At 36.5% G+C, this 17774-nt stretch overlaps 1 protein-coding gene across 1 annotated transcript in view; it reads left to right on the forward strand.

Moving 5' to 3' along the window:
• The first annotated feature begins 2240 nt into the window (after positions 1-2240).
• nup153 (nucleoporin 153) overlaps positions 2241-17774 on the forward strand; it is a 46571-nt gene continuing 31037 nt past the window's right edge. Inside the window, exons 1-4 of the mRNA XM_041248520.1 lie at positions 2241-2470; positions 4103-4333; positions 12257-12494; positions 17260-17505. Of these exons, the coding sequence (XP_041104454.1) occupies positions 4256-4333; positions 12257-12494; positions 17260-17505 (562 nt within the window). The 5' untranslated portion in view covers positions 2241-2470; positions 4103-4255. The remainder of the gene's footprint in view (positions 2471-4102; positions 4334-12256; positions 12495-17259; positions 17506-17774) is intronic.

Consider the following 17774-nt stretch of genomic DNA (forward strand, 5'->3'; position numbering starts at 1 on the left):
TGGTGAATATCTTCTTTACAAATTTGAATGGATCTTTATAAAAGTTAGTTCTCGCACACTCTCTTTTTGTAGCGTTTCCATAGGCGCTCAGCTCTGTGCAATGTTGCAAGCTTATCTTTTATGACCCTTTGTAACAGATTGAGTCCCTCCTGACTTAGTTCTGCTTTTCTCCATTGCTTCTTCAACTGCCTCCTTTCTCTAACTAAAGAGTTCAATCTCCTGCTGCCATCTGAGACTTTCCAGGAATAGTTTGTACGTTTTCCCTCCTTTTTTCAATTCCAAACCTCTCGCTTCCATATGCGTAGATGATGTCCCCAAATTTATCCAGCTTCTTTTCAACTGTTCCATTTAACCTTTCCAAAGTAAAACAGAGATCCGTGTTTACTGTGTCCCACGCAGTTTTCTCACAAGTTCTTGGCCATTTAACTCCAGGCTTGTGCCCGTTGGGGTTCTTTTCTCTCTTACACTGGTTCGTCTGACCGTGTTCGCAAGGATCATTAGGTTCATCACTAATTGTATCCAAGCAAGTCCTCCTCACATCTCACGTTGAAATATATAAACAGAATCTCCTGTCCATGCATGAAGAACAGTTCTTATTTGACAAAAGTCTTCACAATGGCTCATAAACAATTACAGCATTTATGGGGTTTTTTTTAAAAAAAATTTATGGATAGTGACTGCTGGGAAACTGCATTTCCGCATCCTCCGTTTGGACAGATAACTCTTATGCAGGAGACACACAATTGTATTTTAAGACTACACCTGATACAAATGTGGCCGTTTCAGCTCTTGATAATTGTCTGAGATTAAAACTTGGATGCGGCAAAACTTCCTACAATTAAATAGTGATAAAACCGAAGTAATGCAACTCTTAGTAGTGATGGATGGGCTTGAAGTTAAATCTAGCTCTGCAGTTCGAGATCTTGGTGTGGTCTTTGACCCTAGCCTTACTTTCGAGTCATATGTCCACAATATCACCAAGCAATTGTCTGGGCCTGATGTATAAAGGATAGTTCATGCCTTTGTTTCTTCCCGGCTCGATTATTGCAGAGTGTTGTTTGCAGGTATCTCCAAGACTGCTATCAGCAGGCTACAATATATTCAGAACTCTGCTGCTTTCATTTTAACTGGCACTAAACTGGATGCTCATATTACACCGGTTCTTGCTTCTTTGCACTGGTTGCCGGTTGACAGAAGGATTGATTTTAAAATACTGTTGTTAACCTATAAGGCTCTGAACGGTTTAGCTCATTACATTGCTGAATTGCTTACAAGTTACGCACCTGTACGTAATCTAAATTTTTCATCCTCGCGTTTATTGGCAATTACCCTACTGTAAATACAGTATAATCGTAAATCTCGAAAAACTACTCACTTCTAAATCTTTTGTAGTCGTTTTTGTATTACTTTAGTATAAATACATGTTAATTTGGATTCATATGTTGTTTTTTTTCTGACTTTATGTGAACGAAAAGACACACATTTGCCCGTTTTCCCATTGGAAATAGTGATATTTCAAAATATCACTGTCCTGGTCACAAAAGCAAAGTTTGTGGGGAATAATAGCCATTTTCTATAATTTTGAGGCATACGCAATTAGGTATATCAGTTTTATATAGAGGATATTCCATGACAAAATTATAAATACATAAATATATACAGAGATAAATAAATACATCTAGAAATAAATACATACATATATAATTATAGAAATAAATACATACATGTTGAAGTAAATAAATACGTGGACATTTATTTATTTATTCCTGTATGTATTTATTTTTAATTTTGGCATGGAATATCGTCCATAGTTTTACTAGTCTTGTTTGAAATTTAAACGCAAAAGCATAATTGTACCGGCATTTGCAATTCACAATACAATACTTGTAATTCATGCAAGCTCTTTTTCTGTGTTATTCACACCCCCATTCTAGGTGGCGCTATCACGATCACTATTCTTGCATGTGGTTCTCTACGCCCTTTTGTACTGGTGGCGCTCTTCCATTGTTTTGAAGACGGGTCTGCTCCAGCGCAGCACTTTTTAGAATCTGTAGGGTATGCGCAGACTCTGATTCCAGAGGATGCGTGACCTGGCTTGTTAGATCCGGCTGCGGTCACGCAGATTGCCGAACATGGACAGGGTATGCGTGCAGACCAGTGTCATTTGACGTAGGACCTGCGCAGACTCTCAAAAGACTGCGCGACATGTACGCAGCCACTCTTTTGTCTGCTGCAGGCGCCTGTTCTGAAAATGGGTGCGTGCGTGCGTTGTTAAATTCCCCAGGAGTTGATCAACGAACTGTTAAATTAACCGGTGCGTCACCGCTGAAGGAGGGGATTCATCAGAGTTGAGAGTCGGTGAACTGCAGCAAAACCAAAATGGCCGATCCCACTGTGGAAGTTTGTCTTTTACGGATATACTATTATCAATGTAATTGTAGATTCAGAGACGCCAATTTTTTGAAAATGGGTATGGAGTTGTGTATTTTTAATAAATATGTAATCGCGCTGATAGACATGATGATAAACAATTTCACAATTGCCATTTAAAAGAGTAGCTGACTGAGCTGGTGACGTACAATAATTGGATACGAGAGAGAATAGTTTTTTTTTTTTTTTTTTTTTTTTTTTTTTTTTTTTTATCGTGCATGTTGTTTGTTTTTTCATACTTCAGACAAATATGTTACAAAGTGGTGAAAACTGGGCGCCGGTATGTGAAAGTGTACCCATTAATATTCATATTTATAAATATTTACAGTTGCACTGCAGCTAGCTGCTTTCTACATTTTAATGTAACAAGCTAGCTCCTAATTCGGTTAAATTAAAGACAACTAAACTGTCCCAATAAGCTTTCAGCTCGCACAGGTCAACCACACCCTTGCATGCCTCAGTTGCAACCTTCCTGTTATTATGATTATCAGCTATGTTGAGTCACCAAACTGTTGCTAAATTCCCAGCACCAAGTGATGTCACTTCTGACTCAGCAATGCAGAGTACTGATGAATTTAACTACGCACACTATTTGCATTTCGCCAAACGTATCAAAGAGCAATTTGGGATATAAGAGGATGCAAAAAAAATGTAGTTTGGTATTACAGCGTCCACACTTCTTGCAAACCGGACTGATGCGATCTAATTTCTTACCGGACTCGTGACTACCCCCTGAGGTTCTCTCTTTCCCTAACTCTGTTGCAATTGACCCACCAAGTGGACTAAATTTGATACGCTGCAATTGATCCCATCGTTACTGTGTAACAAAAAAAAATAATAATAAATGTTTTTGTTCCTGGATAGTAAGTGTTATTTCCTAATTGCTTATGCCTCAAAAGTATAGAAAATGGTTATTATTCCCCACAAACTTTGCTTTTGTGACCAGGACAGTGATATTTTGAAATATCACTATTTCCAATGGGAAAACGGGCACATGTGTGTCTTTTCGTTCACATAAAGTCAGAAAAAAACAAGATATGAATCCAAATTAACATGTATTTATACTAAAGTAATACAAAAATGACTACAAAAGATTTAGAAGTGAGTAGTTTTTCTGCTAGTTTTTTTTTTTTTTTTGGATTCATATGTTGTTTTTTTCTGACTTTATGTGAACGAAAAGACACACATTTGCCCGTTTTCCCATTGGAAATAGTGATATTTTGAAATATTACTGTTCTGGTCACAAAAGCAAAGTTTGTGGGGAATAATAGCCATGTTCTATACTTTTGAGGCATAAGCAATTAGGAAATAACACTTACTACCCAGGAACAAAAATTGTGTTACACAGTGTTAGGCAACATCGAGATATTTTGATACCCACACAGTCACATCACTAAGCTAAACTGCTGTTGGCAGTTTGTGTATTAGGTGACGCTGGCTACGCCGTGCAAATGAAAAATCATACCTGCAAAACATCCTCAGCTATATATTTTCCTTATACGCTCAAACTGTTTGTCAAGGCAAGTAGACATTGTTAAAAGTGAATTGTACCATTTATGTAATTTTAAATGAACGACTAATAAAATATTTTCAAACACAAACTATTAAGTTTAAGTTAAGCGTTTCACATATTTTTCTCTCTTTTTTTCCTGAACAATACTGCACTTCCCAGAACACACCGGTGTATAATGTCCCGCTGAAGTTTAGTGCAACCCCAACGTGGTGCCTGACGGTATATCGGCGGGTAGAGTTGGTTGGAGGACCGAAGGAAAAAATTCATCCGGCGCTGGAGAAAACGAGCAGATCAGTAAACTAGTAACGCACCATGGCGGACGCGGGAGGAGGGAAAATTAGAACCAGGAGGTATCATATCGCTTCCAAACCCTACATCAAAGGCAAACAGGTAACCCCGATTTCTAAGTTTTACGAATAAGAAACTACACAGGGGTATTGTTAGTTTTCAACGTGCTGTCTGCGGTGTGTTTTTAGAGATGAACGGTGCGGCCTAGCTTCCCCCGCCAAGCTGCGTTCTATGTTGAAGGGGATGGCGCGGCCTGCAGCTACTCAAACAAGCTGTGGAAGACCGGGGAGTCGGGGATACTATCGCTAGATAGATTTTGAGACAGTTGCAGGGATACGGAGGGGTGTGCAGATATGAATACTTGTGTGAAGAACTGGTAGAATTGTGTTTTTCCTAATTTTGTAATGTGCTATTTTGCTCTTTCTTACACTGACAATGTACGGTAACATCACATCGTGAGTGTCTGTGCTGGACCGACTCCAGGCCCCTCGCTCTCGCTTCAGATTGAGGAGTCGCATACACGTTCCTGTTAGAAATCCGACAGGTCTAGCTGTATTTCATTGGCGGGGATTGTTTAAAGTACAGAATTGAATTGGTCTGGTGCTGTGATCGGAAGATTGATGTGTTTTTAGTCCCATTTTGTGATGTGTACAGAACTCGTGCTGTAGCATGTGGATACAGTAATTGTAGGCAACGTGATTACATGGGTCTGTGTATGTGTAAATTGTTTTATTGGTAATTTAGAACTTTGTGTTGTATTTATTGGCTTATGTATATTTTTCAATAAGCCCAAAAATAAATAAATTGATTCAAATTGTTGTTGGTAACATATTTAAATACCAGTGTATAGGTTTGAATTGTTTTATTTGCTTGCATTTTGCAGTTTTTTTTAAATGTATTTAAACATTTTAGTAGAACAGAAGTGTTTTCTGCAGTAGGATAAGAAACAACTTTTTTTAATTCTCAACTTCATAATCTTCTTAATCAGCTCAATCTTCTTGACACGCTATTGTTGTTGAGTCTAACCTTATGTAAATATCTCAGGAAATGCTTGGGGCTGCTATTCTCTAGAATATAGCCTACATACGTATTTTCCAGAATTGTCAACGAACTATACATAGACCTTCATTCAAAATTATTCTAGAGTACTGTACAGGGTTGTCGAAAAATCAATCAGATTTATTTGATTCAAATCATATTTAAATCGATTTTTTGGATTATATTTAATTGTTTTTTTTTTTTGTAGTAGTTGTAGCTCTACAGTACCTCCAAACTGTAAATTTAAGAATGTAAATGTAACTAAATTACTCAATCCTTAAATGAATACGTAAGTAAAGCAAATTATTTATCATTGTGGCATCCTCCTATGTGTGAACTATAAATTTAGCGATGGAGTATGCCAGAGAAAATATCCCTCACTCATCCTAGTTGTTCTTTTCTTTTATTTTTCTTTCTTTTTATTTCCTCTGTGTCAGTCCAAATACACACAGTTGTTACTTAGGACTGCTTTGCTTTTTAAAGTGTGTTCAATTGTTAAGTTCCTGATTGCACCACTAAATAAACCTAGTTTCACAGCTAGTCTTAACACAGTGCTAAATTTCTATTTGGACCCCACTGTTTTCAAAACATACTATTCATGTCTTTTCCTTGAGAAACTATATAACATAGGTAGTAAATGAAAGAAAAAAAAATCGGTGATTTAAATTGACTTGATTTAAATCAGCCAACCCTGATACTGTATTCTAAATCCTTGAATTTGACGATTACAAATGTGTTTTTGGAAAGATATATATATATATATATATATATATATATATATATATATATATATATATATATATATATATATATAGTTGTCAGCAATTCATTAAGTTATAGAAATGTTAAATGTATTTTTCTTGTTGCCGTTTTGAGTGACTGGGGACAGCTATATTGGATGCTAGCTATATTTTATGCTCCTTTCATATTTTGAGCTTGTAACAATTTAACTGTTATTAATGTCCTCTGCTGTAAAGCAGTTTGCAGATTTTTAAAGGGTGTGTGTACTAAAACGCAAACAGTGATAATCCCCCTTTAAAGCTCCAAGCTGTGTATTCTAGGTTCCAAGCTTAACTAGAGTACTGTTAAAAACATACACATTTTAATTAAGATAACATAGGCTAATAAAATGGGAACTAAGGAAGGAAGACTAATGCTTTCCCTTAAATGTCTCATATGTGGTGGCAAGTAATGTGGTAATCAATTGCTGATTACAAAAAAAAACAGAACTATAAGTTAATGAGAATCTATTGCACAAAAATGAAAACCGAAATCGATAAACTTCTGAAGTTTGCATTTTATTCACTATTGTGTTATCTTTCTGCGGCAAAGAGGTTTGTAGTGCACAGGTGTAGAGGTTGCTGTGCATATTTATGTTGATTATCTAGGGTTTATGTCACAACGGTGTCTTCGCCAATTACCATTAAAGAAAATACCCATTATAGCTCATAATGTAAACTATAATAAACACAATACCTCAATAAGAACTAGCAATTCTGGCTTAATTATCCCTAGATTCATGATGAAGAGCTTAACAATTAATATTATGTATGTTTAAGTATTTCAGATCAATCATATATATGTATTTGTTATAAGACAAAAATAAAGTTAGCAATCCAAATTATTATTACATTTATTCATATTCTCAAAGGAAGAAGAATAAAGGTTAGGCTTCATAGTTAAAAACATATGTATAAAGAAACAAACAAAAAAAACATTCAAGGAAAAGTAATGCATTGTTAAATGTTCATAATGAATCCTTGATGTGCTCTCTGGTCATAGAGTTCTGCATTAGTGAAGCAGTCTTTATAGTTCATCATGCATTGTTCAGTTCAGTCACGCATTATGTATACATGCGCCAAGTGCACATGTACAATATTCCAGCATCTAGTTGAATAGACGCACATTACATATTGTGACAATATCAATATCGTGGCTTTAGTTCAGTTACTTGTAAACAAACAATAAGTTATAAATATCTTCTCTAGGACAGCTTTTGAAGATTACATCATTGCGTCTTTGTTAAAGAACTTCAGAGTTTGAGATGTTTTGAAGAAAGAGCGAATCCAGCAAGTGAATCCAAAGAGCGCAAATCCAGAGAAAAAAGTCCAGAGAGAAGAGAGAGTAAAAATCCTTGTTTTGAGTTTAAATAACACAATGTATAGGTGTTCCCTTTTACTGTAAACAGATCCTTGTTGGCCCTTCCACTGGTTCACAGTATTTGATAGACAGTTGCTTGTCACACAAAAAGGGTGTGTTAGAAATGGAATGTATCTGCCTATTTTGTTATCAGAGGAGTTTACATTTGTCATTTAAACCTATTCAATATAACGTTAGTTACATTTATTGGCTAAGCATACAAATTTCAGTTTCATTCTCTACACAATTATGATTACAAGCATATTAAACAATACAATCAAAGAATAATATTTAAAAATAGTTATTAGTTTATAATATTCATTTAAAACACAGTAAACACTTCAGATTTATTGGGAAACTTAAAATAACTATTAAACTCTACAAGTTATGTAATTAAAAATTATTCTTAAAGCATTTTAATTAACTTTTAACACAATGGAACAACTGAATGTCACTATAGCTTGCTTGGTAAGTTTTATGACACCTTAGACGACAATCGGATAGCATATTGGATGGCGAGCTTCAAAGAGTTAACACTGTTTGTGGCCTGTGCCTTATCATAGTAAGAACCCATCCTCCACAGCATGACACACAGACGAGTCTGAATTAAATGTCTGGAAAATGCTTATATTAAAATGAATTTTAAATGTCTGGAAAATGCTTATATTAAAATGAATTTCCTTGACAAGGTGATGCAGTGCTTACACACTATACTTACACTATACACAGCAATGTGTAAAGCCAGTCAAAACCACGGTGCTCGGTCCCAAAATAATAACACGCACTATACACAGACACAGGGACGAATACCAACAGTGAGTGCTCCTTGTGTAAGTGGGGAAGTGTTGCTTTGGGTCTGCCAGACCTCTTCCTGTCCGTTTCCAAATGCCTTTTGATGGTGTAGGAAACTGTACTCGCTGACACCTTGGCTTTCTTTGCAATTTCTGTAAAGGAAAGACCTACACTTGAGGGTTATAATGGTCTGTCTGTCTTCCTTTGTTAATTGCCTCTTTCTCGCCATTATGAAAGCAGTATACTAATTCCTGCAGTAGAGTACTGTCCAAATAATGCTTAAGAGGATGTAGTAACACAGTCTGTTCCAACACTGCTTTTATACAGACAGAGGGTTTGTAAGTAATCAACAGAAGTTGGTTTACTACTGTATAACTAAGTGTCAGATCTGTTGAAAAATGCTGAATACGAATCAGCCAGCATTACCGACTTAGCAATTTTATTGGCATATGTACGTTTTGAACATGAGGGCGATTTTACTGAAGAATTGCTATGTGCGCTTGAACTCCACAACCAAACTACAAGTGCTGAAGTGTTTAAGGCTCTCAATTAATAATATGTGGCTCCCCAGCAATGACTGGACGTCATTCTGGTGTTGTGTCTAAAGTTGCCCCAGAATGTGAGTCAATGCACTGTTTCATTCACTGGAAAATGTTGGTGACAAAAAAGTCAGGAGAATTGCACAATGTTCTCAGTGCAGTTGTGAAGGTGGTTACTTCTTTGAGACAAGAAGTAGCTGGTCCTCAGTGGGGAAAAAGGTTGGGACCCACTGCCCTAGATGCCGTTTAACTTTGCAACGGTGTCATACCTACCTTAACTTCTTTTCTTTCCTTTGTGTTTGTTGCTGTTAACATGCAGTCCACAAAAAAAAAACTATTTGCAGGCATTTAAGTTTTGCACTCTGCTGAGCAGCGTTCCCTCTAAGGCTAAAATGTGCACATTTTTCGCAATAACAGGCAACACCCTACGTTCTCGGTTTACCAACTTTCGCAAGTTATTATAAGTATCAACCTCAATCGAGACTCCAGCCTCTCGAGGTAAACCTAGTATTTTGAGGCCATTCTTACAAAGCATTAACAAACATTTGTGTCTGTGTTGCAGCTGATTCTCTGATATCCTGCTGTAAACTCGGATAAGTAATGAGACTAGCAAAGGTCCCCCTTTTCCTTCCTTGTTCCTCTTTCCAGGCTGCTGCTTAATGTACTAAAAAGGGCTGACATGAATCAGCAATACCTCTGCGGAGGGGATAGCTGGGAGCTCCCTGTTCGCGCTGTCTTGGCTCAGATCCCTCACCTCGCGCTCGTCTCCCTGTCGTGCCTGCACAGGTTCAGAAGTTCAGCTGAGTTCAGCCCCATTACTCCATGTGTGAGAGATAGTGTTACCTCTGTATAGGAGTGAGGAGATTGGCCTGCTACTATTGTGCTGATAGCAGTTCCCCACATGAACTTGTGCAAGAGTTTATGATGCAAGAAAAAATCATAAAAACAGATGCATGCAAAAATGCTTTACTGGTAGTATGTGAACGAAAGACTATTTAAAAAAAAAAAAAAAATTCTTGTAGCTTTTTAACCTGACCAGTACATGTTGACTCACACTACCCTACTTATTTATAACTTAAGGAAAAAGAAGTCAGCTTCTAGTAGGGCTGTAATGAAGGGTAGATTTTGACCTTCAAAGGTTTGGAGGATATTACTGAAAGAAGGTTCGAACCTTCGATGGTACTAATTTGCGTAATTTACTGGTGACGTCACCATAGCTACTTGTTTGGATTGGATTGAAAATCCTATTGTACAGATAATCTAAATGGAATAAAACATTCACATGTAGTTTAAAAATACACTGTATTGAACAGTGTTTTTATAATTTAAATTAAAAAAGCACATTGTATATTTACACGTAATTGATGCTGCATGCGAGTAAGTTTTCATTGCAGCAGCACTAACTACAGCGGATTTAGGCAAAACAAACTTAATTTAACACTTACCGTTCCAAGCAGGTTATCAGTCAGTCAGTCAGGCTACTACTATAATAATAATAATATGAACTTACGCTTGTCAAGTGACCCCGGAGATCGGTTGTGCCTCCATGATACATCAACAGTCGCTTAAAAAGTTTGTATTCAACTTTATTTTTTGGTTGTCTGGGCATTTAACAAAAAAATCCCAAACAGCAGGGGTGTTTTGAGACATTTCTTTCAATACAGCTTACGCTACAACGCTTTGCTGTCAAGACTGCGAATGAAGAAGTTAAAGGGTTGCCTCTGGATAACGAGTTGGAGGGGAGAGGGGCGGACGGTGCTCAGTTTGTTTTAAATTGAAATTATTAGTTTAAGTGTATGTTTGTTTTTTGTATTCTTCAAACATATACTACCATAGCACTTCTCTTGCATTGTCTTTTACAGTAGGTATTCAGTACATATTTTACTGAAGCACTACAACCGCTATAGGTACCAACCCATATAGTGCTTTGGATAATATACCCTGCTCCATACACGGCAGCAGTGTCATGTAGAGTTGCTACGATCTGCTAGTGGATTTTAATAAAACAACTTTTGTTTAAGTAATATGCATTATACAAATCAAAAGATCAAATTTTAGATGCTAGTGACATTTAATATGTGATTTATAGTATTCACACATTGTCAAATGGTTTCTGTTAACAGAGGGTGGTGGGAAAGAAAAAACACAGTGTGTGTGGTGCCTGACGAAGCTTTCGAACTTTCTAACACAGCCCTAACATCTAGTATTAATTTCGTAAAAGCTTTTGAAAGGACGTTTAAAACAAGAGATGCATTTTTAAACCATGCAGCATGTTTCTCAAACATTAAGTATTAATTTAAAACCATTTTGTATGTTTACACCTGTGTGTGTGTGTGTGTGTGTTTCGGATATTTGTTCACAATTTAGGTATTCGTTTGGATATTCTTTTTCGTAACAGTTCCAAAGCCATTATATGTAACATTGTATTAGTTGAACAATATCCCAGAAGAAAGAAAGGCCTTACTATAGCTTTGTGAATTACCTACAAAGCAAAGAAAGCAATACAGTAGTTGTGTGTATTTCAAGTAAAAACAATGTAGACAACGCATTTTATTTTAACCCTTTGCAGTCCATTTATTCATCGCAGGTCAGGTGCTTCCAGTCCAATTTATTTTCACACGCGCTGTTTATTTTACACATTGCTGTTTTAAAAATTTTTTTTTCATTGTTAAACAGGTTTAAAAGGCATTGGATCACAAAAGGACACTGAGTACTGTATCTCCAGCCAAGCCCCACCCCTTTATTTTTCACATCCCTCTTTATAGACGTTCATACTGATAAATCCTCTCTATCCTCAAACTCCTCAATAATGCAATCTAAGTCATCGTTTTATTACTATAATATCTCAAAAAGCTCTGCAAATGTCCATGATGTTCTGTGAGCCCTGGATGCAGAAACACTATCTCCTTTGTTATGTCTGTGTTATCTCTGTAATGCTATGAGATACTCCCTTTTTTTTTGGTTTCATTCGGCCATTTAAGAGGTTTTCTTGTCTTTTTCCAGAGGAAAAACGACTCTCTTTGATGATGTCGGGCAGGAAAGGGAATATTGTAATGTCGGGCCTGGTCTGACTTAGGACCACAGAGGGTTAAAGAATCCCTGCCATTCTTGTGTCGTTGGAATAAGCAAAGTTGCCGTATCTATGTTTTCATAAAGTAATAACATTCTTTTTAACTTTGAATAAACAGTTCAAATAAAATAAATGTGAAAAGGGGTGAGAACGGGACACATTTACTCTGTTTTTTTTTTCTTTTTTTTTGCATACCACTTAAAAACTAGGATTGCATCATAAGAGAATTAAAATGTCATACCAGAATTGGTATGGTATTGTGATGCAAATTTCTGGTATCGCCCAGTAGTAGCCTATCGCAATGCAAGACTCCCTACACTGCCCCGGAATGCATTTCGGTGTGTCAGATTGACCAATCATTCACTTCAGGCTGCTTTTATTATTACTAATTATTATAAAGGTTGTCCTGAGGCCAATCGTGTGCTTTTATTTTGTTTCCACATTCAGCAGCAAGGCATTATTGGCAGAGTGACCGACACAGTGAAGAATATAGTTCCTGGCTGGTTACAGAAATACTTCAAGAATGATGAGCCAGCAGGAGCAGAGGAAGAGGAGGTTGGGGAAGCAGCAGATGGACAGGAGAATCATGACGGCCAGATTCAAAACAACCAGGGTCACACAGACGAGGAGGTGCTGCCTTTTTCCGATAGAACGCGCTCCCCTGAACCATCAACCAGTAATGCAGGTGAGATGAAAACATTGCAAACTCAGCTGGTTCAAGAGCCTTATTGCTAGTTGATCAGATGGTTTAAAGAAAATATACATTTTTGTCAAAAGCTATTAAAAGGGGATCTTAGAAGCTGTTCGTGTCCATCTGTCTCTGTCTGTCTGTCTGTCTGTCTGTCTGTCTATCTGTTTGCTTGCTTGTTACATTCTCCAGTCTTGGTTTTTGCATCAGTATTCAGCAAACTTTTATCATACACTCCTAGCCTCCTATATAAGAGAGGTGAAAGTAACAAAAAGTAATTATAATGCAAACGCCTAACAAATACTAATCTAACAACAAAACAGTATACCTAAAATAGAAATTCAATTCTTTATTTGAGCTGTGGAAAAAAAAAAAAAAAAGCTTCCCTTAAATGAAAATTAAATTTATGCAAAGGGCAGAGATGCCAACTGCTACTATTTGGCTGAAGCAGCTACTGTTTTGGATGTTCTGCTACAGCGCTACGTAAAAGAGGTGTAATACTACAATTTTTATTAATGATGGATTTTATTATGATGGATACTCACTGGACGTTTATGAAATATTATTTCAATACCATGTGTGTGTTCCTGCTTAATTTTTTTAAATTAATGGTTCTTAAATAATACTGTGTTTCACTAACAATTTATTGAGGCATTTTAACTGACATACTAAAAGCTGTGCGCCGGGTTGCTTAGTAACCAGTTTAGGGGTCCTTCAGCAACAGCTGCGCAAATGTCGCCTTGCTTGCTTTTTAGTCTCGGATTAAGGCTCGGTGGTCACGGGTTCCGTGATTTTAGTAGAGAACATTGAACTTTACCAACACAACTTGAAATTCCACCTTAACCAAAAAAAAAAAAAAGCTTTTTTCATGGTTTAGGTAATGATTTTGAACTAGCTCGGTTGCTTTACTTTGCAATGTAGTCGTTCACACTTTGAATTTCGGTGCTATGAATTTATTTAAACACTCATGCAGGTGCAACTCTACTGCCTGATTTATCAACCTGCAGCTGCATTTTTCAATGCCTGTCGGGTATTTGACTCACATCAAGGTATAGCTGAGAAATAAGTGTTTAAGGCCATTCTACTGCTGGAAGACAACTGTGCAGCACAGCTTGAATATCATGTTTAGTACAAAATTGTCAGTGAAATGTGATGTTTACCAGTTCTGGACAAACATGGAAACGAGATTCCCAACTCTTGCTGTAATCATTCTCTACTACACAAGTGTACTTCAGGATGACCGGTACTCCAGAAAGGCATGAAATGTACAACATGCTGTATCAGAATAATAACAAACAAAGCAAAACGTAAAAAAAACGTAAAAAAACTGCACTACAGCAGAAGCAACAGATGCACACAGAGACAGCCTTTTTGAACTTCAAGCGTTATTTTGTAAAGGTATGTAAAACCTAGTTTTTGTTTGCTGTTTTGTAGAAACCCCACCAAAATTTATGTAAAATGAACATTTTTGTTTATAGTTGTGTACGCGGTGAAGCTTAACGATTTTTACAGGATTAAACCTTGACCCTGATGTGTGAATCATAATAAATAAATATTTAGATTTGTTTCCTGTTTTTCCTTTCCTTTTTTTTCCTAAAAAAAAAATTGCGATTTTGAGCATTTACAAATTATCAAAGAATGAAATAAAAGGTTATTTTGGTCTTTGAGCAGATTATTTTGTTGAAACAGAAAATATCAAACAACCAAAGAACGAAACAGAAAAGAGACTGCTTCTTTGGTCATTGAGTAAAGTGATATACTCAAATTGTGAAATGTGCTTTGAGCAAACACAGAGTCCCCGAGCAGATTTTAAAGATGCTGATCAATCTGCATTTTTACATGTCTCTGCTGCCTCTTTACTGTTTTGTTCTTTGCTTGTTTGATATTTTCCATTTCACAATTTGAGCAAAATAATTCATAATAAATGCTTTGATTTTCATACAAAATAGCACTTAATAGTACTGTACATGCCATTATACACTCTGTTCTCAAGACAATTGCTTAACCTTCCATCACACCCAGCTTGAGGTGACAAAGTCCTCACAATGTGTGCTAATATGCAGGAAAAGAAGGGTGTGTGTATTTCACAGCATAGCCTGTGAATGCCTATTTATGCCACTGTGCAGTCTGCTTTGTTGAAGAGAAATGCTCAAGCTTTAAAATGATACCCTGCTTGAGGTGGCACATCCGGACTATGTGTGATTCATCCTTTAGAACATGAGCTAATATTCAATATGTAATTGTGCAGATAAGTAATTAACTTCAGCCTTGAGTTGAGAATGAGTAACTAACTTCAGCCCGTTCCTTCTGTATAGCTCGGAGCCCCCATCCAGAACTCGTCGCCTGAGTGTCACTTTTGGGTTCCAACTAAAGTTAGCTATGATTGGCAGAATATGTCGGTAGACAGCAAGAGCAAGCCCTGATTTCCTCGACAGGCATTCTTAAAAGTGCAGGGCAATTTTGAGAAGAAGCATTTGAAGACAAACATTACCCTGGCAAAAAAAAAAAAAAATGTAAAGCTTTATTTATTTCAGATAAGTTTGGATACTACTGCTTTGTATAAACTACGCAGTGTTACTACTGGGGAAAATATAGAAAACCTCAATTTATTGGAACCCTTGCATCACTCTGAATCAATACAAATTCAACATCACATTAGTATTCTTAACCCGGCGTTTTATTTACAATACTTCCTAGCCCCGGCGCCTATTGGAGACTCACGATTTATTGGAATTTTTACGGTAGGCTAGTAGTTTGTTTTTATTTTCTAATGTCATGTAGTCCAGACACAACATGCCTTGAAACGAAAGCTTTAAAAAAAAAAAAAAAAAAAAAAAAAAAAATTTTAATAGATTAAAAAAAAAAAAAGGTACGCCTTCATATTTAAATCTAGAAAACGTGACTTCTTCTGATTTGGCTTGTCCAACACTAATAGAGGCCTAAAGTGTGTATCCTAGCAATGCTCTAATCTGCCGTACTAGCACTAAAAGAAGCGCATACACACACTCAAGGTTTTAATGCAAACGGGCAACAGGAGACTTCAAATTGGGTTCTAATTTTATGCATCAATTCACCAATATGTAAAATCGAAGATCGGGAAATTTAAAGGCCACATGATCAATAAACAATAAATTGATTAATTGTTGCACCCGTACAAATAAGCTTACTTCACTTGAAAAATGTCTTAAACTATGCAAGCAAATTCCTACTTGGTTTGAATTAAAAGGAGTAATACAACAAGCTTCAATATGAAAGTTGAAAATGTATTTCAATAAAGTTATTTTGAAATACCACTGGTTTAAATTATTACTAGTGCTTAATAACGCTAGTGTTAAGCTAAAATTAATAATAAAATTGCCTCTGTGCTCAGCAGTTAGTCCTTCAGTTTGCCCCCCCCCCTACTTTTTAACAAATTTAGGTGCCTACGATTGAGACACAGTTCTTGCACTATTGCTTCTGACATTGATTAAAACACTGAATTGTTGTACTGCTTTAAGAATGAACCCTTCACCAACAGGTACCAAAACTAAGTCCCTGTTACTGTATAAGAACTTTTACTAGTCCAGAGGTTAGATTTTTGTTATTACTCAAATAAACTGCTAATGCAAAAGCTTTATTTTTACAATTATCAAAATGGTCCTTGAAAAGTCCTTGAAATTTGTACCAGAAAAACTGCATGAACCTTGTTTTAAAAACATCTGATTGCGTTAAGCAGCGATTACATGTGAATTTTGCAGCTGAGTTTTTAAAAAATTTATATTGTGAATTACGCATACATGTTAAAGGTTTGAGTAACATTTCAAAAATGGCAAGTGGTAAATAATTTATTTACTACAAAGTCAAATTCAAATTTGCTTATGAAAATGTTCCAGAACTGCTCAGAATGCATCTGAGATCATGTACAACCCCAGAGCTTCAGGGGAGGCATAAGTGGCCTCCAGACCCCTGGCCAAAAGATTGCTTTTGCCCCAGGAGTTTGTTAAAATAATCATTGGTCACTTCTACCCATGGAGATATAAATTCAAGATTATGCTCTGCAGAAAAGCATGTCTTCAAATATAAAACAGAACAAAGCAAGGGCAGTTAATACTGTGTTAACAAAATCAGCTGATAACTAATTGGAATTGTGCTCCGATATTTATAGGACTTTTTCTCTTCCTTTGTGCGTCAGAAGGCTTAAGTTAAAGCTAAACATGTGGATTCTAGATAGCCTTTACAGCTAAAATTAATATACTTTTTGGTACCAGGCTATCTCCCATTTTTCTAAGATAAGGATGTATGAGGTTTTTCTCTAAAACTAATAATATACATTTCCTGTACCATGGAGTTCCTCTCACCTTAAGATACAAAATTCAAAAAGCGGGGGGCCCCTGAGTTGGAGCACCTGGTCTGTCAGTGAGTTTTGCCTCAGTAGTAAAACATATTTTTCTGGTACCATAAGAATCCCCCTAGTATTCGCACAAGATGAGAATAAAAAGCGAGAGGCTGTCCTGTTCTTACTACTGATAAGAAACTCGGCTATATGCGCATTCCAAGAGATCCCATCACGGTTGTTAAATTAGGTCAGTGTTTTATGGTTTTACTAAGTCTGAGCGTTGCAAGTGTATGTAACAGTCTCAAATACCTGAACTCTGTTAGCTGGTTTCCACCAGGCTTTTAAGTTCCTGTTAAACCAGCAAGATATACTTCTTTAAACTTCTCAATGCATTATGTGTTAGTCAAATGAGAAATGTTTCAACCCTCTAAACAATATTTTTTTCAGAGCCATCTACAAGCCAGTCTTCATTGAATTTCAGTATCCTGCCAAGACCACCGCTCAATCGAAGTCATCTTAACTTCTCCGCACTGAATTCCCCTGCGCTTCACTGTCAACCTTCTACGTCTGCAGCATTTCCCATTGGCAGTTCAGGCTTTTCCCTGATAAAGGAAGTCAAAGACTCTACCTCTCAGCACGAAGATGACAACATCTCAACCACCAGCGGCTTCTCCTCTAGAGCATCTGATAAAGGTACTTTTTTTAAGCATGCCAAGAGATCGTATTTCAGCTTTAAATATCTCGTAGTGATTTAAAAAAAAAAAATGTTATGGCACTGTGATCTGTGACTTGTGTTTTCAGATGATGAATACGCAACGCAGATGCTGGCTTTATACTCTGGACATAAACCAAGTCTTGTATTTTTTTTTTTTTTTTTTTTAATATTCCTGGCTTTAAAATCAGTTTCTTATTTCTATTTCTATTCCTACCAAGATGTGACCACTTCAAAAAATATGTGTGTG

This window comes from Polyodon spathula, chromosome 4 (assembly GCF_017654505.1).
Source record: "Polyodon spathula isolate WHYD16114869_AA chromosome 4, ASM1765450v1, whole genome shotgun sequence".
Lineage (NCBI taxonomy): Eukaryota > Metazoa > Chordata > Actinopteri > Acipenseriformes > Polyodontidae > Polyodon > Polyodon spathula.